General features: G+C 31.9%; 1 protein-coding gene across 4 annotated transcripts in view; it reads left to right on the top strand.

Moving 5' to 3' along the window:
• LOC114328180 (sodium-coupled monocarboxylate transporter 1) overlaps positions 1-24627 on the top strand; it is a 542514-nt gene that overhangs the window by 324629 nt on the left and 193258 nt on the right. For all 4 annotated transcript variants that reach the window (XM_028276963.2, XM_028276962.2, XM_028276964.2 and 1 more), the window contains 2 exons: positions 12038-12283; positions 23339-23661. In XM_028276963.2, the coding sequence (XP_028132764.1) occupies positions 12076-12283; positions 23339-23661 (531 nt within the window). In that variant the 5' untranslated portion in view covers positions 12038-12075. The remainder of the gene's footprint in view (positions 1-12037; positions 12284-23338; positions 23662-24627) is intronic.

Genomic DNA, 24627 nt, shown 5'->3' with positions numbered 1-24627 from the left:
TTAATCAAATTGCAAAAATTATCATTTTTGCTCCGGACAAATTTTTTTGAGGTTTTTTAGACCATTCTGGACAAAAAAGTCCTCTTGTAATTTTTCTGTAGAGTTGATGGTTTTCGAGTTATAAGCAATTTAAAATTTGAAAAACGCGAAAATGGCCATTTTTAAGACTTAATAACTCGTTTAAAAATTATTATTATGAAAGTCAGAAAGTGACTAAATCAAAGTTTCATGCCCCCTACATGATCCTGAAGAAATTTGTGTCATTAATTTATTACTAAGCTGTTATTTTTAATTAATAACAATAAGCCGTAAAATCGTATTGACGCGGCTGTAAATGTAAGTGCGAGTAAGATGCTCCATTGGACTGCCGGAATGGCATCTCTCTCGCACTCACCATAGACGGCCGTCTAATACGTGCAGGCGCTCATTATTATTACTTAAAAATAACAGCTTAGTAATAAAATAATGACAAAAATTTCTTCAGGATCTTGTAGGGAGGGCTTTCGACTTTGATTTAGTCACTTTCTGACTTTCATAATAATAACTTTTAAGCAATTTATTAAGCCTTGAAAATCGCCATTTTTCGTTTATTTCAATTTTAAATTGTTTATAACTCGAAAACGATCAACTTTGGAGAAAAATTACAAGAGACCTTTTTTGTCCAGAATGCTCCAAAAAACTTTTTTTTGCAATTTGATTAAAAAATTGTTAAAAAAAATTTGGACCACTTTTCACGTGGGTGACTTCTTGAACGTTATTCTGGGATGTCTCATGAATGCGATTATGCAAAAAAAATCTCATGGGAATATTTTTTCTAACGAATCCGCCGTTTTCGCCTTGTCTAATAAAATAAAAGCAATAGATAGAATAAAATGGGAATAAATTTCTTTTTGGAATATTATGTCGTATATTGAAAAACAAAAAATAGCTATGTATCGGCGATAGACCTGTACGAGCTCATTACTTTATAGCCACCCATACAATTATCATACTCTCCAGGATATAGCAAACTGATCACCGGCAGCCTTCGGAGACCCCTAAACTGATCACCTCAGATAGGTAAACTCATCACCAGCATTTTTTTCCTCACGCAGCTAGTTACTAATACGGAAGATTACCGGTTACCTGTTAGCACTGTTGGTCTTCTTTTTATGTGGTTATTCTTGATGTGTATATCCGTGACGAATGTTGTCGATCATCATGGCAATCTTAAATATTATTTATTATTTTTATTTCAATTATTTTAATTTTTTAAATGTAGTAAACTTTGTTTCTGGGGCTTTTCGTCTGCCTCGTATTACGAGAGATGGTATCAAAGGTGGAATCATTGCATCGCGTTGTTTTCCCTTAAATAGGCAGGATGTTAATATTTGGTTTAGAGTTGTGACTGCATAGCTTCACTGAAGACGCATATATGCAGAAATAGCTATCTGGAGATGGTGGTCCAACTCTGAATCAAATAAAAACAAAAACTGCCTTTACCTCTTTTATATATATGCAGCACTTCGTAAAAGCTGTATATATGTTGTGTTGAACCAGGTTCTGAGGTTTTTTAACCAGGATATTCTTCTTCTTCCTGGACCTCAGTTTCCAAATATTTTTAATTTCAGGATGGCCTGTAGTAGAACATATCTGAATTAATTTCGCATTATGTGTCAGAATAATTGTAACTTTCAAGATTTGATGTTGAGTACCTCTTAGTTCTTCTTCATTTATCTGACGACCTCCTCATTTGTGACTCAATTGTTTAAGTGGTAATTTTAATAAATTCAGGAGATATTTTAAGCATATTGTTTAAAAGTTGCTGATGGCTTGACAGCTTAGTTTTCGGAGGTTGTGTTAGTGACTCTGCTTCAAGTCGTACTCTACAATATTTTCCGCCGCTAAAGTAATTATAGAAATATATACACATACTGCTCATTTTCAGACAACTGGACTTCATTTCAAACAAAAACGTAAAAATTTATTATTTATTGTCATAGTTGATCATAAAACTTCTTATAACTTACGGGCTATATTTTCAACGAATCCTCAACGAAAATGATGAATCGCAGTCCATTTTGCTTAGATTTTGCCAAATGTTGCTAAATTTTGACGACGCTTTGACACAATTTCTTTGCTATTTTAATAGTTACCTAGGAAACTCCGCCTACTGTCCTGATTAACTCTTAGTATTCTATTTATGTTTATTTTTCACGACAAAATAAGTTTTTTCAGTCTCTCTTAATACTCTTCATTCGAACGTCATTTTTAAAAGGTTACAGATTGAATTGCAGCATGCGTTCTCCTCTTTCATTTTATTGTTCGACTTAACGGCAATGTTAGGCCAAACTTCTAGTAATATTGAGAGTACTTTCTAGTACCACCTTTGCGGATGATAAGAGTGCACCCAAGAAATCGTGTTTTTTGTCATAACTAAAGCTTCTGATGTAAGTTTTACCGTTTTTATTTTTGGTGAATACAATGGGTGAGTATGGTTGTATTATATGTATATCTAATGGGAATGCAGCTAATTGTATTAGCATTCGGTACCCAATCTATTAATGGTACACATTTTTATACTAAAGCGATTTCTTCAGTGTGACGCTTTTTTGATGTCACTTATTGTTCGACCCAGAGTAATAATATCTGATGATCTTAAAAATTATTTTATGTTTTTTGACAGAATGTATTTTTTCACAGACGTCTAATGTATTAAGATGAAGTCTATCCATTTCATTAATAGGTATTTAACCCATTCGCTGGCGATCGAACAGGATGAAACTTGGCTAGAAGCCAGTTTGTTAAACGCCACCTAACTGAAGTAACCGTATCACTCGCTGGCGCGTGAACGGCACCTTACTGAAGTAACCATATCACGAGCTGGCGCCTGATCCACAGCGAATGGATTAAGCTTTCCTGTTTCAAATAACGTTTTAACATCCCATGTGCATATTTTGATGTAAGGTTTTTATTTTTGAAGTTATACTTCTTTAGGCGCGAGTGGGGTAAATGCAAATATGCGCGAATTCATCAAAAATTGTTAGTGCTACGCGCAGATATGTTATACGTTTGCTCTGATTGGGTATTCCAATGACATATCAAACATTTCCAATACGGCGGCTGTGGTTAAAGAATGTATTGTAATTTTTATTCATGATTATGGTTGTTAGGTTGTATTTTAAAAGTTGTGAGAACAGAGACAAAAATGAGTTTATAGTTGTACTGACTTTTTAAATAGTTTTTTATATATATTTTTGGACTTATTAATATAGAAAAAATAATGTGTGAATACTTTGTATGCACGTTAAAGTTAGTAGTCCAGAAGGACACTGCGCATCCGCTAGGAAAAATATTCTGATTCGAATTTTTTGCACAATCTTCCTTTAATAAATTTGCATGTTGCCAGCACCAAAAGTGGGTCAAAAACAAAGTTTTTTGGACTTTTTGGATCATTCCAAACAGAAAAGGTTTTTAGTGACATTTCTCTAAAGTTGATAGTTTTTGACATATAAGCGATTAAAAATTGAAAAATTGCGAAATTGGCCAATTTTAACCCTCAAAAAATATGTGAAAAACTGAAAATTTTAATGTTACCAAGGTAGGTAGATATTCTTTAAACATCTATTGATGAAATCCCGAAGAGTTTTTTGCAATACAATATTCAAAACTCCTTTGTTTTTTAATTGCTAATCAAGCGTGCGCAACACTATTTTCCACCGACAGTATGGTGCAAATGAAAGGAATAAATTCGTTATTTCGTAAACCGGCGACTTTAAGGAAAAATCCCGAAACAGGTCGATTTTTATTTTTAAGTTACGATATTGTGGCATATATAAGTGACGTCATCCATCTGGGCGTGATGGCGTAACGAAAATTTTTTTAAATGAGAATAGGGGTCGTGTGCTAGAAAATTTTTTGGACACCGTGTATAAATAATTATGTACATGTTTACATTACTGAATAGAGAATTGAAGAACCTTTCAAATGAGCTACCACACGACCCCTATTCTTATTCAAAAAAATCATCTACTACGTCATCACGCCCAGACGGATGACGTCACTAGTATACCATATATGCCACAATATCATAACTTAAAAATAAAAATCGACCAATTTCGGCTTTTTTCCTTAAAGTCGCCGGTTTACGATATAACGAATTTATTCCTTTCATTTGCACCATACTGTATACACATGCAACGGTGGAAAATACTGTCGCGCACGCGTGAATAGAAATTAAAAAACAAAAAGTTTGGAATACTGCATTGCAAAAAACTCTTCGGGATTTCATCAATCGATGTTTAAAGAATATCTACCTATCTTGGCAATATTCAATTGTTAAATTTTTCACATAGTTTTTTAAGGTTAAAAATGGCCGATTTCGCAATTTTTTAATTTTTAATCGCTTATATGTAAAAACTATCAACTTTAGAGAAAAGTCACTAAAGACCTTTTCTGTTTGGAATGATCCAAGAAACTTAAAAAAAACTTTGTTCCATGCAAAAAAATAATTTTTGGGAAAAAAACAAAAAAAAACGTTTAAAAAATTTTTGACCCACTTTTGGTCCTGGCAACATGCAAATTTGTTAAAAGGGGTCCTTTTTGAGTAAGACTGTGCAAAAAATCCGAATCGGAATATTTTTCCTAGCGGATGCGCAGTGGCTTTCTGGACTATATACTTAGATTAAAATTAAACATTATTTGTGTAGAAAATCGGACGTTTTTTCAATTTTCTACGATTACTCAAGGAAAAAGCAATTGCGGGGACGTTCCAGTTCGTCAAAAAATGACAGATTAACATTATTTTTCGAGAATTTACCATTTTGAATGATGTTAAAATTTGACGAAAATACACCAGAAAATCGAAAATTATAGTATAAATTTTTTGTCGAATAACGACGTTTTTTAGAGTTTATACGATTTCTCACGAGAAAAGCAATTGCGGGGACGCTCCAGTTCATAAAAAATGACGTAATAAAGATATTTTTAATTTTTGGTATTATTTTAAGTATTAAAGTTAGTTTAATATTTAAATAAAAATACAATTAAAATGTTTACAATATATTTGTTTCGTTGAAATCATAAAAATAGAAGTAGGTATAACTTCATACATGCGTACAAAGTACACACACTCTTTTTTATTTAACTGACTTATCTTGGGCTTCGAATCTGTTTTCACTAACTGTTATTCCGTCACTATTGGTATCCTGGAATATTCATAAGGATCTTTAATATACTGGCCCGTCTGTCTAGAGACCGAGACATACTGACCTACCGCATCAATATTATTAGGAAAAAGATCTTATACTAACCACATAATTTAGTATTGCTTCATGTAAAAGGAACAATTATTATATTTAGATATTAATTGTCTGAGAGAGAGAGAGAGAGAGAGAGAGAGAGAGAGAGAGAGAGAGAGAGATCGCAGACAATGTATATACATTAAACAATTAGTTTTACTAGGTGCAAATATTCACTATTGTCGGTATTGGTTCATTTCTAAAATCAGCAAATATTTTCCAAAAATCAAAGACTATTGAAGATGTAAGATAATATGAGAATAAATATCGTTTTAATATTCTACTAAATCCGGATTTAGCACATTGTTCATTCATTTTCTGGGAATGATTACAAAATCAATAATTAGTACCTACCTATTATTAGATTATTTGCAAAAAAAAACAATAAATACGTGCTAGTTTGTCGATTACTAAATGCTCCTCATCTGTCAATTATTTTGGTTATTGTCAAGGTTATCATGATAAATTCAAATAGCAAAAAAATAATTAGCTGCAAAATTCCCTAACACAATAAAAAAAGTCATGTTTAACAGCAGAGATCCTATTATTAAAAATATTATTTTAATACTTTGCTTACTAATAAAGTATAATATATGTTATTAGTTATACCCTTATAGAGATTTTCTAACTATTTTCAAATCATTATTCTTATAACTAGTATTTAAAATACCAACAAAAACTATAATTAACATTTTCCTAAATATTATATTTGTATAGCTGTTTCCAAAATCAAAATAGACCTGTAGAATAATAATATATAAAGTGCGCAGAAGAAGATACAGAATAGGTTAGGTCTATAATTAGGTGCTTTTGCTTTTAATAAGAATTAAGATATTAACAAAAATAGTCAAATACATAAAAGAATGAATAACCTTAGCTTTCAGAACACATAAAATTTTAAGCAAATTAAATATATTAAGAGTAAGAGCCAAAACACATTTTGTTTCTACACACAGTAGTGTATACAAATTTACATGTGGTGACTGTCCAAAAAACTTACATCGGTCAAATTGGTAGAACCCTTAACGAACGTATAGCAGAACACAAATGTCTTTCAATAAGAGCAAAAGAGATTCTACGTATGCACATCACCTTCTAGATAATCTTTCTTTTATTGAACAACTTCAAATTCTCCATATTCAAAATAATTCCTTAAGCTATCTTTATTAGAATCTATGGAAAATAATAAATTACAAAATACAGATATAATTCTGAATGCCCAACAAACAGTTCTCACTTTCTTAACTTATTGAGTGAAAGTCTTTGAAGTGTAGAGGCGTAGTAAAAATACATCACTTAAGAAAGACACTCTGCTGAACAGCTGTAGTGACAATAGATTGTACATATAAATTTAGTGGAAGTATTGAAAAAATTAGTTTTCAGTGCTTTTTTGTTAGAAAAAATTAACTTCCATCAAGTAACGATGGAATGCATCACTTATTGTTTCTATTTTGTTCGAACATTATACAGGGTGTTTCATTAATAATTGTCCATATAGTAACTGGAGAAACCTAAGCACAAAATAGGAAGATTTAACCTAAAACGCTTATATAAAATGTGGTTCCTTACTGAGTTACAGGGTGTTAATCTAAAAATTTAAAAATTATTTTTGCTCAGCGTTTTCAAACTATTCGACGTATCCTTTTCATACTTGGCAGGAAGTATAGGTACTATACAAACTACTAAATTTTGTTAAACAAACGTTTATGGCTATTGCCAGAGGCGTACGATGGGGGAAAGTGAATGGTTGACCCTTTTCAAATTCTACGCCACTGGCGAAATGGCAATTTTAGTTCAATTTTTGGATTCCCCAATACTTTCGATGAAATAATATACTCTTCATTCGTAACGATAAAGTCATTAGTTTTCGAGATATTTAAAGTTAAAAATGAAACGACGCGGATATTTTGATCAGTGTATTGTGTCGCTTTATTTTTAATTTCAAATATCTCGAAAACTAATCATTTTATCGTTACGAATGAAGAGTCGATTATTTACATAAAAAGTATTACAAAATCAAAAAATTACACTAAAATAGCAATTTCGTCAGTGGCGTAGAATTTGGGAAGGGTCAACCAGTCACTACCCCCTGTCGTACGCCTCTGGTAGTAGCTAGAAACGTTTATTTATCTTAATTTAGTAGGGTGTACAGTACCTACACTGTCTGCCAAGTATGATAAGGATACGCCAAATAGCTTTAAAGTACTGGGTACAAATAATTTTTAAATTTTAATCATATGAATCATATCATAAATTAATCAAAATAACTGTGCCGTTTCATATTTAACTTCAAATATCTCGAAATATAATGACTTTATCGATACCAATGAAGAATATATTATTTACGTAGAAAGTATTGTAGAATCTAAAAATGGCACTAAAATAGTAATTCCTCCAGTGGCGTAGAATTTGAGAAGGGTCAACCATTCACCATCCCCTGTCGTACGCCTCTGGTAGTAGCTAGAAACGTTTGCTTATCATAATTTAGTAGGGTGTCTAGTAGTCGCACTTTCTGCCAAGTATGAAAAGGATACGTCGAATAGTTTTAAAATGCTGAGCGAAAATAGTTTTTAAATTTTTAGATAAAACACCCTGCAACTCAGTAAGGAACAACATTTTATTTAAGTGTTTTAGGTTAAATCTTCGTATTTTGTGCTAAGATTTCTCCAGTTACTATATGGACAATTATTAATGAAACACCCTGTATAGATGAGGAAGGCAAAAAAGCTCGAAAAGAATTGCAATGTAAACATTTATGTAAACTTAGTAAAATATCTTACATAATTTACTTCACTTGCTCAAGTAAAGTCTATTATATTAATTTGTAAATTAAGAGGAAACAGTAGCGATCAACAGGTAGCGAAAACGCGTTCCAAGATTGCGGCTGTAATTTTGAATATTTTTTCGAGATATTTGGCACACGTATTCGTAATATAATAAAGAATGGCGGTACAGAGCCCAATTTGAAAAATATATTAATATGTGGAAATTACTCTGTAATTAAATACAATATTAAAGAAACGTGCCTGTACCGCCACTAAGAAGAACAAAAAAATACACTTTCTTCAAATAAATTTTTTTATCCGATGCCTAGATTTTGTGTCATTTTGGAACTACTAAAATTTTTTATGTCATTAGTAGTTCCAAAATGATACAAAATCTAGGCATCGGATAAAAAAGTTTATTTGAAGAAAGTGTATTTTTTTGTTCTTCTTAATGGCGGTACAGGCTCGTTATTTTAACGTTATTTAATTACAGAATAATTTCCACATATTAATATATTTTTAAATTGGGCTCTGTACCGCCATTCTTTATTATATTACGAATACGTGTGCCAAATATCTCGAAAAAATATTCAAAATTACAGCCACAATCTTGGAACGCGTTTTGGCTACCTGTTGATCGCTACTGTATCACCTTAAGGGAAAATTCCACACCTGTAATTTTGAACCAATCAAAATACGTTATTTTGACAGATCACCATGGCAACGGAGGTATTTTATCGGAACTTTTTTGCTCGTGGGGTACCCAACAGCGAATTATAGTGGAAATTTTTTGACGTTTACAATAACAGAACATTTTTGACAGACTGGTTTTTATTTGTTTACATAATTTAGTTTTGATTCATTTTCTATCACTTGTAGTTACTCAAAACTTATGTAAAATTGAAGAATATACTATTTTCTATCTTGAAATGGTATTCCCATGCAACTACAATGAGTAGAAATTACGAATTTGAAAGCCTAAATAATTGCTGACAAAGCTATGGCGCGCTATTAATCTGTTCATGCAGCTTTGGATTTTCAAATGCAAATTTGGTGTGGAATTTTCTTACCGAATACCACGCGAAGTCAAATTAATATCCGGAAATTTTTTTTTGATCATGAATATTTTTAGAAAATTTCCCTCGTCTGCGACTCGGGAAATTTTCAAAATATTCATGATCTCAAAAAAATTTCCGGAAATAATTTGACCTCTAGTGGTATTACTAGTGAAAATTCCACACCTGTAATTTTGAACCAATCAAAATACGTTATTTTGACAGATCACCATGGCAACGGAGGTATTTTATCGGAAATTTTTTGCTCGTGGGGTACCCAACAGCGAATTATAGTGGAAATGTTTTGACGTTTATAATAACAGAACATTTTTGACAGACTGGTTTTTATTTGTTTACATAATTTAGTTTTGATTCATTTTCTATCACTTGTAGTTACTCAAAACTTATGTAAAATTGAAGAATATACTATTTTCTATCTTGAAATGGTATTCCCATGCAACTGCAATGAGTAGAAATTACGAATTTGAAAGCCTAAATAATTGCTGACAAAGCTATGGCGCGCTATTAATCTGTTCATGCAGCTTTGGATTTTCAAATGCAAATTTGGTGTGGAATTTTCTTACCGAATACCACGCGAAGTCGAATTAATATCCGGAAATTTTTTTTTGATCATGAATATTTTTCGAAACTTTTTTTGGTCTGTTAATCGAATTGACAAGAACCTTTTGTTTTTAATTAATTTAATGGCTTTGGTAGGGAAAAATTAGCCAGACACTTTTTTATTTAACTATAATAATTTTTTTTTATTTAAAACTCATCCTTCCTCACAATTACAATGCTGAAAATATTACTAAGGTAAGATTAATGTGTGCAAATTTTTCTTTTGTTTTCTTTATAATTTAATTTTTTCTTATATTTTTATATGTATAATTTAGTTTGTTTTTTTAACTTCTTATTATTCTTTTTTACTACTGTTTTTTTAATTTTTTTTGTTTAATTTTTTTTATTTTTTTGTTTTTTTTTTGTTTTTTTATACATTTTTTTTTATTTTTCGGTGCACACGTACAAAATATAACTAGTTGCAGCATTGATAACAAAGATGTGATTAGTAATTTACAATTTCATTTTGCACCTCTTGGTGTGATTATAATATAAGGAATATAATATATTATTATTCGTATTGAAAATTATACAATTTAAATTTATGGGTAAGAAAATGTTGTTATTAATTATTTCATTATAGAATTTATCTGTGCTTGGACTATTAATGAACATCCAAGTATAATATGAGTTAAGTCTCCCAGTTCACCACATAAACATGAAGTATCATCAATTAAACCAATTTTACATTTATAGGTTGGTGACATTGCATGATTTGTTCTTATTCGGTTAATGGTAATAATAAAGTTCCTGTTGTTTTGGTTGCGGAACCCTCTCCGCCTCGGGATCTGGACTTGACATGATTTGTAATTTAGTCCTGTTTGTTTGCTTTTATACAATTCTTGCCATTTAGTTTTGAGCTGAATTTTAAGTATGGAATTCAAATCGGTATAAGGAATACGCTGATTAATACAATATCTGTCTAAGTCTGACGAAGACTTTGCAAACTTATCGGCAATTTCGTTTCCTTGAATACCCGAATGTCCTTTTATCCAAACTATTATCACCTTTCGTTGCGAGCTAAGTATTTCATAATTGGTCTGTAATATTTCTACTTCTAGATGATTCAAGTTCTTGAACGCACCTATATTTTTAGTCTCTCGACGACACTTTTGCTATCTGTAAAAATAATACTTTTTGATCTATCAGTCGTAAGTATATATTTCAGAGCTTCACTTATTGCAAAAATTTCTGCTGGATATATCGTTGCCTCATCTGGTAATCTGGTCTCTTCGTGATATTTTGTGGTGTGATCGTAAAAAGTGGCGCCTCTACGGATTTGTTTTGATCGTTGATTAACCGTTTCGAGAAAGTGGTCGATCTCAAATGTCTTGAGTTGTTTAGAAAACAGAATATGTGGATGTTCTGAAAATATTAGTTGGATTTTGAGTGCGTGTAACTTTCACAAATTAGTGGAGTTCTCTTTTTTAGCCAATACGACTGTGTGAGTACTGAAACTGAAAGTTCATGGATAGGTGTTATATAACTTGCGGATTTGGAAAATACTTTCGTGATGAACTTGTTACTGATTAGTTGCCTTCTCAGTTGTAATGGTGGTTCTAGGGCTTCTGCTTCCATAATATTTATTGGAGTTGACTTGAGATATCCAAGACATATTCTCAAGTTTTGTTTTTTTTTTGGTTTTCTATTTTATCTAAATGCGTGTGACAAGAACCTTATTCATCATCATCATCATCATCATCATCATCATAATCATCCAGCCTTTTGCATCCAAAGTTGAACATAGGCCTCCCCTAATTTCTTCCAGTTTTGTCGATCTTGGACTTTCTGCAACCAATTCCCAGCAATCCTTTTGACGTCGTCTGTCCATCGTGTAGGTGGTCTACCTCTACTTCTTCTGTCTTCTATTGGTATCCACACTGTAATTTTTTGGTCCACATCCTGTCCTTCGTTCTGGCTACATGGCCCGCCCAATTCGACTTCAGCCATGATACTCGCTCTATGACATCTGTGACGCCTGTCCCTCTTCTGATCAGAAGAATGTCAGAAGAACCTTATTACCATTTACTTATTACAAATGTATCCTTAAAACCGTATATTTGGATGTCACCATTACAGCTAGTGTGCTAGTTTCATTTAGTATACGAAATGTACTGATGATGATCTGAATCAGATTGAAAACGTTCTGTTGTCTTACTCCATTTGGTCGACACTTTTTTAAAAACTGTTAACAACATTTTTATACAATTAAATTCGTTTTTGGAAAAACTATTGCATCAAAATTATTTTTACTATAATTTACATTTAAACATATGAACCAAGTTATGCACTATTTACAAATATTTTTTTGTTTCAGATTTTACCAATCAATAAAAATAAACAGAACCAATCACAATGTCGAAGGACGCGAAAAGTATGGTATGGGACTACCTCGTGTTCTTCATCTTTGTCGTAGCTAGTACATTTGTGGCAGTTTACTCAAAGTGCTTCGGACCCAAAGAAAAAACAAAAGCAGACTATGTATTTGCAGCAGGCAAAGTGTCAATGGCAGCGATGATGCTGAGTATAGCCAGAGGGACGCTGGGAGTGCGATCTTTTTTAGGTAAGCATCTTTTTGAATTCTTTTTCCACTCCATAGTTCTAATGTTCTCCCATTTCCTCCCATTAGTTCAGAGAAATGAGGAAAAAATATCCTGTTGGTGACACATCACCCTCTAGGCCTAAATCAAATTTTTTGAGTAGTATGGACATCTATAATAATAACCTATAATGTTTCCTGCAGCCGATTTTGATGATATACATAGTTATAAACAATTGAAGATCAGAAAACTATAAATTTTTATCAAAAATGAATAACCATTTTCAATTTCAACCATTTTCATTTTAAAACTTAGTTTTTTGATAAATTTGCGCTTTTTTCGTCTATTACAAAAAAGTCAAGCATTTTAAACAATTGTTGGGTGGGTTGCATATGTGAGTTCATTTTAAATGAAGTAAAGAAACACGACAAAAATGTCGAAGTAAATTAAATGATTGTAAGTATGTGTTTCTTTACTTAATTTTAAACAAATTTGAAAGTAAGAAACTCATAAATCGTATAAAAAACTTCGACATGGCGTTCTTTAGCGATAGTTTATGCAAGAAGGAGATTTACACTGTTAATTTAATTTAAAACAAATGACAAAAAATAATTCTACATATTGAAAAATTATTTTGTAAGAACATGCGAATTAAAAAAAGGGGGACTTCGTCCCCCTTTCCCCCATCAACTTCGTCCCTAATTGTCATAGGACAATTGTTTTTCTTTATAAATGTATGTAAAAATTCAGTCTTTCTAAATATGAAAAAATCATTTTTACTCCAGGCTGTGGGTGAAAAAACGTGATATAATTCAGGAATTTTTGAAACCTATCAGGTGTTGTAAAGGACGATGCCAGGAATAACTTCTACTAAAATGTAACCAAAAATATTGTGCGCTTTTTTTTTTAATTGCGATTTTCATTTGTTAAATTTGCAATTTTTTATTAATTTTTAATTTTGTAGCTTAGGATATTGATTTTAGAGAAAAACTTTTTAATAGAAAGTTGTAGTAAATTAAAAAACCTACAAACTGAGGTACGGTAAGTTTAATTTGGTTAATTGGTTATTGCAAAACAGCCTGCGAAAGGTCCAAAATGGCCGTTTTTTACAATTGCATTATTTATTGTACAAATAATTTTTTTTTATTTTTTAAAGCTTTGAATGAAGATCTTTCGATTCCAAACATAAAAAAAAATTTAAGGCCAGATTAACGAATTTGTTGCTTAGATATTATAAATTGTTTATCCCAGGAGGTCAAATGTCGAAGGCTATAACTTTGTGAACAAAAATCGTAGAAAGTTATTGAAACATCCAGTCTCCTTTGAAAGAGAATATTTTCATATTCTAATGTAAATAAATGCGTAAAACAATTGTAAAACTCTAATTTTTGGATTTGAAAATAAGGGGGCAAATTTCGTTATAAACATTTAGAGCTGAGGCGGCCCTGTATATCCTATGAGTTTCTAACTTACAGATTATCGTTGCTAAAGGCGAAACGAAGATTTATAAAAAAATTAAAATTTTCTACAACCAACTGAAGCCGAGATAATTGTTTTGTTTTCTTAAATCATAGTGCCTTTATTTATAATAATTAAGAATTTTTTATTTATAATAATTTTTTAATAATATTGTGGCTTATTTCCCATTCTAAATAGTTAAAATTGTAAAAAATGCCACAAGAAAATAGCTTCACAACAAAATTAAGAATTTATTTTACAGTCATTGACTAAAGAAAGACTTATGTTATCTTAAAATAAAAATTATTATAAAATAGAATTACATTTAATTATTAAAAATTATTTTTTAAATCGATGCTTTTGCAAGCGGCCGAATTTTGCAAATCGCCCGGCTCGCTTCAAATCCGCGCGCTCGGAAAATTCTTACGTAACTTGTATTAAATTTTGACAGAAAACAATTTAGTAATATTACCCTTATGATATACAGTCTGTTTACCACTGTATTTGTTTTTCTTGATAAACTTTTATACGTGAAATCCAAAAAGAATAGTCACTACAAGAAGAAAAAGTTTTATATTGTATATTATAGTAAGAAGTAACATTATTATTATTATATTTATATAACAATGAAAAAATTAAAATATAGTTATATATTTCATATATATGTATCATTTTTGTAATATTATTTCTTCAGAAATGAAATTTCACATATAAAAGTTTATCAAGAAAAAACAAATACAGTGGTAAATAGACTGTATATTATAATGGTAATATTATTAAATTGTTTTCTCTCCAAATTTAATACAAGCTACGTAAAAATTTTCCGACCGCGCGGATTTGAAGCGAGCCGGGCGATTTGCAAAATTCGGCCGCTCGCAAATGCACCGATTTTAAAAATAATTTTTAATAATTAAATGTAATTATATTTTATAATAGTTCTTATTTTAAGATAATATAAGTCCTTCTTTAGTCAATGACTGTAAAATAATTTCTTAATTGTTATAAATAAAGGCACTACGACTTAAGAAAAAAAAAAACAATTATCTCGGCTTCAGTTGGTTGTAGAAAATTTTTATTTTTTTATAAATCTTTGATTTGTCTTCAGCAACAATAATCTGTAAGTTAGAAACTCATAGGATGTACAGGGCTGCTTCAGCTCTAAATGTTTATAACGAAATATGCCCCCTTATTTCCAAACCCAAAAATTATCTCGGCTTCAGTTGGTCGTAGAAATTTTTTATTTTTTTATAAATCTTTGTTTCATCTTTAGCAACAATAATCTGTAAGTTAGAAACTCATAGGATGTACAGGGCCGCTTCAGCTCTAAATGTTTTTAACGAAATTTGCCCCCTTATTTTCAAACCCAAAAATTAGAGGTTTAAAAATGTTTTACGCATTTATTTACATTAGAATATGAAAATATAACTCTTTAGAAGGAGATTAGATGTTTCACCAACTCTCTACGATTTTTTTTCAAAAAGTTATAGCCTTCGACATTTGACCTCTTGGGATAAACAATTTATAATATCTAAGCAACAAATTCGTTAATCTGGCTTTACAATTTTTTTTATGTTTGGAATTGAAAGGTCTTTATTTTAAAGCTTTAAAAAAAAATATTTGTACAATAAATAATGCAATTGTAAAGAACGGTCATTTTGGACTTTTCGCAGGCTGTTTTGCAATGAGCAATTAACCAAATTAAACTTACCGTACCTCAAATTGTAGGTTTTTTAATTTACTACAACTTTCTATTAAAAAGTTTTTCTCTAAAATCAATATCCTAAGCTGCAAAATTAAAAATCAATAAATATTGCAAATTTAACAAATGAAAATCGCAATTAAAAAAAAAGCGCACAATATTTTTGGTTACATTTTAGTAGAAGTTATTCTTGGCATCGTCCTTTACAACACCTGATAGGTTTCAAAAATTCCTGAATTATATCCTGAAATCGACCTATTCTTCACCCACAGCCTGGGGTATTTTCTACGGCTCTCGGTTAAAAAGTTATACTAATTGTTCATAGGTAAGCAAAAAATCGACATGTTTTTGCAAAATAATTTTACACTGTTTAAAATTACTTTTTGTCATTTTTAAGTTAAGTTAATATTATAAATGTTCTTCTTTCATAAACTGTCCGAAGTATTAATGTAACCTCATAACTTTCTGGCTTATAGTGTTGCAAAGAAAATGAATTTGGGATAAACAAATTAAATAACGTTTAAACTATTTCATCAATTGCTTTGAAATTTAAAATAAAATTGAAGCACAAGAAGTCTCAAAATTCCATGTAATAAGAGGTTCTAAGTTAATTTTTACACAAGTTACGAATATTTATAAAAACTCAAAATTTATGATTTACTTTGCCATTTTCTAAGCAACCAATAAGAATAGACGTATTCAGCGAACGCCATGTTGAAGTTTTTTATACGATTTATCAGTTTCTCGCTCTCAAATTTGTTTAAAATGCTTAAAATTTTGGTAATAGACGAAAAAAGCGAAAATTTACGGTTTTTTGATCTTCATTTGTTTATAACTATGTATATTATCAAAATCGGCTGCAGGAAAACTACAGTTTATTATTATAGATGTCCATACTACTCAAAAAATTTGGTTTCGGCCTGGAGGGGGATGTGTCCCGAAAAAAATCTTATTTCTGTGGACTACATAGTAGAACAAACAATAGAATGGCAGAGCAAAATCTATATAAATTTCATTGACTTTAGACAAGCCTTTGACCGGATTAACAGAGAAAAAATGTGGGAAATATTAAAGAGATATGGAATTCCATTAAAATATATAAGAATTATCAAAATGTTCTATGAAAACTATACCGCACAAATCATGCACAATGGGAAACTCACAGAACCAATCAACATAGACAGTGGAGTCAGACAGGGGTGTATTTTATCTCCAAGCATATTTCTGATCTTAATTGACTGGGTCATGAAGAAGCCAACGAAAAATAAAACAGGAATTAGATGGAATGCTTTCGGTCAGCTTGAAGATCTAGACTTTGCAGATGATATATGTCTGGTGTCCGAAAAAAGACAACATATGCAGAAAAAAACAGAAAAGGTGACAAAAGAAGCAAGAAAAATAGGACTAGAGATTAACACAAGAAAAACCAAACTTATGAAGATAAATACGGAAAGAGAAATGGGTATATTCATTGAAGGAGAAGAAGTAGAAAATGTACAGAAGTTTTGCTATCTGGGAAGCATAATTGACGCTAGCGGTGGAATAGAAGAGGAAATTAATGGAAGGATAACTAAAGCCCAAAATGCGTTCTATATGCTGAAGAAAACATGGGAGTCCAACAGATTAACAACCAAAACCAAAATCAGGATATTTAATACAAATGTAAAGAGTATTTTGCTATATGCAGCAGAAACTTGGAAAATAGAGAAAAAGATTATACAAAAGGTTCAAACATTTGTAAATAGATGCCTTAGACGAATATTGCAAATATATTGGCCAAATCGGATAAGTAACAAGGAACTTTGGAGAAAAACTAATCAAGAGCCGATAGCCAAAACGATAAACAGACGCAAATGGAAGTTTATTGGACACACATTAAGGAAAAATGAAGATGATATAACCAAACAAGCCCTGGATTACCAACCAACTGGAAAAAGAAAACAAGGCAGACCAATGACTTCCTGGAAAAGAAATATTACCAGAGAGCTAGAAGACAATGGGTTAACATGGAAAGAAGTGAAAGCCCTGGCCAGAAACAGAGATGAATGGAGGGGGACTGTAGAGGCCCTATGTTCCAAATGGAATCAAGAGGAGTAAACAACAAACAACAAACAACAACATATTATCAAAATCGGCTGCAGGAAAACTACAGTTTATTATTATAGATGTCCATACTACTCAAAAAATTTGGTTTCGGCCTGGAGGGGGATGTGTCCCGAAAAAAATCTTATTTCTGTGGACTACATGCATCTCAGTCCTTTACCAGACGTTTCCGTTTTGGTCCTGAAATACTTTTAATGTCATTGATCCATCAGATTCAAACCAAACTACCTATCAAATCTTAACCTAAAGGCTGATTTAAAGAGAGTGTGTTGCTTAGAAGCTCTCATTCGACTTAATGAAAAAAATGTGGAGCAAATCCATCAGCAAAACTAGCAGGCTTTGGCTGCAAATACTAAAAGAAGAAGCCAACAACAAGAAAATATCAAAAATATGGGATACTAAAAACTCGAAGAATATGCATTACACAAGACACAAACATATAATATATAAACAGACTATACACAAACGCATAATTGTTTTGTCTTAACACCAAACCCAGCTGGCTTCAGAAGTAATAAAGCATGCACAGATCATAATAATTCATTAAGAAACGTTGTAGAACAAACAGTAGAATAACAGAGCAAAATCTGTATAAATTTATTTGACTTTAGACAAGCCTTTGACTGGATTAACAGAAAAAAAGTGGGAGATATTACAAAGATAATTAATTCTATAAAAATACATAAGAATTATCAAAACGTTCTATGAAAATGAAAATTATACCGCACAAATCATGCACAATGGATAATTCATAGAACCAATCAACATAGGTAGAGGAATCAGATAAGGGTATATGTATTTCATGAAATCGGCCGGTTTGCGCTCGACCGTTTTGCGCCCTGACCTGAAATCGACCGGTTTGCGCTTTGCAATTTTCATAATAGAAATATCTAACTACTATAGTTTCCTTAAGCGGCCGATTTGCGCTCTCTTGCAATATAATTTTAATTTCATTCTACAATAATAGTCTGGTGAACCTACCTGACTCAAAATCTGTGGGGAAGGAGGAAGACCCAACCCTTCGGTCCTAACTTAACTTTCGGGTATTTCCGTCTTTAGACATTAATTTTCGTAATATTATCAAGAACCACATACTTCAGTGAGATACTAAATTAAATTTAAATGTTAAAATAAAAGCTTATCGCAATTTTTACTATATCTACAGGATAAAAGCAAGTAATTAAAACAAAATTATCCATGTTTCTATACGTGTTGCTATAATGAGAATTACAAAAAAAAAATAGGCATTGAAATCTAAAAGCCGTGATTTCTTTAGCATCATTTTAAAGGTGTTTCCACCTTCCAATTGCTGTGCACATCATCTAGACTATATCCATTTTTTATAGTTTTATGATTTTTTAAAACTAATTTTACTAGCCTAACCGTTACCTGATTGTTATGGTAGAATAAAATTAAACGTCGATTACAAGAGAGCGCAAAACGGTCGATATAAGAAAATAATTAGCTATACATCTCCATTAAGAAAGTGTTAGAGCGCAAACCGGCCGATTTCAGGTGAGGGCGCAAAACGGTAGAGCGCATACCGGCCGACACCGTATTTCATCTCCAACTTTGACCTTAATCGACTGGGTCACGAAGAAAGCAACGAAAAATAAAACAGGAATTAGATGGAATGCTTTCGGTCAGTTTGGAGATCTAGATTTTGACGACGACATATGTCTGATGTCCGAAAAAAGACAACATATGCAGAAAAAACAGATAAGGTGACAAAAGAAGCAAGAAAAATAGGATAAGAGATTAACATAAAAAACGCTGGACGGAAGGGCCGCCCGAGAACTTTATCGTACCGATCTATTATCGTTATGGTACTAGATACTGGAATTCTATAAAAATAACAAAGTTACTCGTTATTTTGATATTTTAGAAACACCTACTGTACTTAAAAGTATTTTATGGTTCTACGCATCATTAATTCCTGCATTTGAGAAAATGTTCGATGCCATATTTCGGGGACACACTATAGATGTGTAGATTATTGCATAAATCAATAGAATATTATAGTCATACTTTCATTTCAAATTAGTTCATTTTTCTGAGAAATTAATAGTTTACAATATTTGCATTTCATTCTATTTCGATTACGCCAGTCAATGCGCGAGATTAAGAACAAGATATTATCTCCAAATTCTATCCTACTGCATGGATTTTAATGAAATTTTGGGAGTAGCCCAATCTCCTAATTCAAAGTCTATCCTATATACTATGGCGCTTTTATCATGGGGGAAGTTCCCACCACTTCTCAGGGGTGAAATATTTTTATTTTCGAATTACATGGAGAAAAAGGAAGATTTTTAAGAAAATTTAAAAATTCATTCTATAATTTGATCACATTTTTTACAAAAACCATTCATTTTAAACCCGTTCAACATTTTGAAAGTAGAAATAACACTATATATATATATTAAAAGGTATTGTAGAAGGAAAACAATGCATTTAAATTATTGTAGATGGGGAGTTAAATGTATATACTTTTCATTTTTCCTTAAAGTACATTAGTCATATATTTTTTTGCACCATATCTCGCTTAGTTTGTAAGTAACCGACATTTAACGCTGCTCGTTTTAAAGGCCTTTTCAAACACTACAAAAGGTGTTGGTAGCATTATACACCTAAAACCTACCGTTCCTCTGTTATTTCAAGTTGAATACACCAATTTGAGCATGCACCAAAAAACAAACTATTTTCACCTACCATATCTCTTTTTGTATTATAAATAGAACATTTACGAAGGAACGAATCTCTTTATTATTTATAATCTAAAAAATGTTTTATATAGTGTTTTTAGTTAGATGCATAGTTTTTAAGGTATTCACAAAAAATCCGTCCGAAAAGGTGTCATTTTTCAATGAAAATGGCCAATTTTCAACTACGCATAACTCAAAAAGTATTGAGTTCCAAAAAAAAAGTATAGACCAGTTTTTGCTTAGAAATAGGTTCTTTAGCCACTTTCGTGCTTATTTTGACCAACAAATTTTCCACCCCCTTGAAGAAGTGGGAACCGCCCCAAGATAAAAGCGCCATAGTATATAGGGTAGATTTTGTTTCTTGAGCTATTCCCTACTTACTGTGAAAATATCAAGTACATCAATGTAGTAGGATGGAATTCGGAGCCAAATACCCTCATTGACTGCCCTACAATAATGCTCTGCTATGAACGCGTGAGAGAGGACACACATAAGATTATAGCAAAATTTCTATTTACCGTAACTTTTCGAGTTTTTGAGCTACAGCAATGAATTTTATGTCATTGGAAAGGTAATTTTGCATTCTTTCAAAATATGTTAAAATATACAGGGCGTATCTAAAAAAATTAAGATTTTTTATTCATTTCCGGTTCAACCGGAAGCCATATTTTTGGTAAAATTTATTGTGATAATAGATAATAAAGTACCATATATGTTTGCAAAATTTCAAATTTTAGTTTCTATTAAGAAGGAAGTTACGGGCACTCGAATATTTTTTTATAAAAAATTCATAACTCCCCTCCTATGGGGAGCTAAGATATATGACTAATGTCATTCAATTTACTGATAGGATATCAAAGATATATCAAAAAATAAAAAAATTCCTTGGAGCCATTTTTGAGAAAATCTAGTTCAAATTTATGTCAAAATGTGACCCCTTAAATATAGGCAACCCGTAACTTTTTCTGAAAAACGATAACATCCTTCTTATAGCCCCATCTTTAGACTATACAACGACTTTTTCAAATTAAACTTATCTTCAACAAGTTTTTAGATAGATAGGGAAATGTGTCGGGTGGGCGGTCGGCCATTTTGGCCGCCATTTTGAATTTGGAAATGTCAAATTCCGTATTTTTATTTACCTATCGATGAGCTTACTTTGAGTTGAATTTCATTCATTTCGGTCAAAATTTGCAAAAATGGGCCCAAAATAACCCCCCTATTTCGGCCCCCCTTTGAGAGGTTTTTTTAAAAGCTTAGTTTCTCGACAAAATTCTCCTAAACTTACTCATACCGAATTTCATCAAAATCGGTCCAGTAGTTTTTGCTGGGCGGTGGCGACATACGTACGTACGTACATACGTACGTACGTACGTACATACTTCCGACATGTTTTTTTTATTTGCTTTTTAGACTCAGGGGGACTCAAAACGTCGAAAAAAAGTGAAATCTGAAAAAATTTTTTTTGCACGATCCTATAACTTTATCTATTATACTATACTACGTATATAGTACGATAAAGTAAAAACAAAGTTATAAAGATAAATACAGAACGAGAAATAGGGATATATTATATTGAAGGAGAAGAAGTAGAAAATGTACAGAAGTTTTGCTATATGTTGAAGCTAGCGGTGGAATAGAAGAAGAAATTAATGAAAGGGTAACTAAAGCCCAAAATGCGTTCTATTTGATAAAGAAAACAAGGGAGTCCAATAAATTAACAAACAAACCCAAAATCAAGATATTTAATACAAATAACGTAAAAAGCATTTTGCTATAATATGCTGCAGAAACTTGAAAATTATAGAAAAAGATTTTACAAAAGCGTATTACGCATTTCTCCGTTCCAAACCTTGGTTTAGCGTAGTTGAGTATAGATAGTGGCGACTCACAGACAAGTCCACACATGAAAATAATCAGACCTGCTTCCCACCCCCCTCCCCTTGTTGAAAGGTGAGCTACAGGATGTCGAAGAAGCTGTTATTAAGTGGTTTAAACAGTGCCAGGATAAAAATGTACCCGTTGGAGGTCCCATGCTCCAAGAAAAGGCTCACCAGTTCGCAGAACAATTAGGGCACGCAGACTTTCGAGCCAGTAATAATTGCTGGTTGGATCGGTTCAAAAAGAGTCACGAAATTAGTTTCAAAAAAATTTGTGGCGAAAGTGCTGCCGTAGATGATTTACTTTTCGCACAATTTTTTAATAATCTTTGTTGATAATGACCTCCGGGGTGGAAATCGAAACGTAAACCATTAGTTTAGAATTAATTCCCATTACAATAATACTTATAGGCCTGAATTCCGTGTACCAAAAAAAAGTTTGTTAATAGCAAGTTGAAAATAGCTTAACGGTGTCTAGTCGAACAGACTTTGATGTACGGGAACACTGGAACAGGGGAAGTTTTAATTGTGGAACGTGTTTTGAATTGTGGAACGTGTCATCCTAGCAAGTTTGTGATTGTGAAAATTAGCAGGTTGTTTTTAAGTGCATTCCATAGCAAACTTTATATAATATATATGAAAAAATGTTTGTCCGACAGATATGTTGGGCATTTTAATAAGTCCGACACGTAGAACATTTTTCAGATGACAGGAATTCTGTAGGTGGTAAATTGCGCTCTAATTTTTTCATGCGAGTTAAATAAAGGGGTAACAGATCAATTGGAAGTTCTGTCCGACAAAATACATGGGACGTTTTCGTAGTCTGACGTTCGAAACCTGTAACCTGTTCCACAGTTAAAAATTCCCTTGTTCCAGTGTTCCCGTACATCAAAGTTTGTCCGACTAGACACCGTTAAGCTATTAACAAATTTTCAGCTTGAAATTAATAAACTTTTTTTGGTACTTATCTTAATTCTTGCCCAGTTCCATTTGAATAAAATTTGAATTCCATATAAACATAATATGCATATAATATATATTATTTATAATAAAATCATCTTTCAGATTTTTTACAGTGTGTCGATAGGTATATATAGTTGGGAAACATCCCAACCGCCTACCTTTAAAGTTATGCATTAAACAATGTTTCGAATATGATATCGTATCATATCGCGGCGACCCAAAAACCTCTACCTTGTCATCCATTAAACTAAAAACTTGTTTTTCCCTTAGGTTACCCTTCGGAACTATTCTATAGAGGAGCCACAATGTGGGAAACCCTTTACGGCATGGTCCTGGCCTATCCTATAGTTTGCTTCATATTCGTGCCGGTGTATTTCAGCCTTGGAATAACTTCAGTGTACCAATATTTGGATATGCGGTTCAAATCTCGATTGGTTAAACAGCTGGCTTCGGGAACTTATATCGTAAGAGCGCTCCTCAATCAGGGAGTGACAGTTTTCACTCCTTGTGTTGCTCTTAACACTGTTATTGGAATTCCGTATTGGCTTTCGATCACTGGTATTTCACTAGTCAGCATTATTTTCAATATATTGGTAAGTTATTGGGATGTTTTTACGATTAGATTGACGGCGTTCCGAATTGGCAAACGGTTTCTCTTTTGTACTGTGTTTATATTGCTCCAAGAAATAAAATATCGGTCAATATGCATGTAAAAATCATTGCACCAAGAGTTTAACATATTCGATTTAAATTATGCTAAACAACATACCTATATGATAACATAACATACATTATGATACTTTAACAACTTGTGGCTTTATTATCACAAAATTGATTACAAATGTGTACGAGTATATGTACGGGGAAAATTCTGAAGAGGTCTAAATGTAAAATGAAAAGAATTTCTCAGTGAAACGAAAACAAGAGGCGTAATTATATTTCAGTTCTTTTAGAGAGCACCATAAGCACCCTAACTAGTTTCATTCTAATTATAAATCTTCATAGAGTGTACATTATGGATATCTCTAAATAAACTGAAATAAGCCGAGGCTACTAGTATCGAATCACCAAGACCAAGTTTCTGGTGCACCTTCTTCTATTGCTTGCAAACCATAACCAGAAACTTGGTCTTATTAAAAGTAGACATCATCTGTAGACATTGAAGAGTAGTGGGAACAGCACGCAACCCTGACGGACTCCTCTCTGTATTTTAATATCTTGTATGTCCTGGTCGTCATCTCTTACCTTTTTTCCAAGTTTGATTCCAATATATATTAGATATAATTTTCATATCACGACTGTCAATTATTTTGCTTTTTAATATATTTACAAGCTTTTATGTTGAACTTTATCAAATGCCTTTTCAGAGCCTACAAAATACAATTACATATCCTGATTCATGTCAATGCACCTCTGGGTCAGCACATTCAAGCCGAACAAAGCAACTCTGGTGCTCATACCATTTCTAAAGCGAAATTGTGTCACTAATTTCATATTCAAAAGTTTTAACAATTCTGCTGTGTATTATTTTCAAAAATGTTTTAAGTGTGTGACTCATT

Source organism: Diabrotica virgifera, chromosome 6 (genome assembly GCF_917563875.1).
Source record: "Diabrotica virgifera virgifera chromosome 6, PGI_DIABVI_V3a".
NCBI lineage: Eukaryota > Metazoa > Arthropoda > Insecta > Coleoptera > Chrysomelidae > Diabrotica > Diabrotica virgifera.
This window is presented reverse-complemented; position numbering and strand designations above follow the sequence as displayed.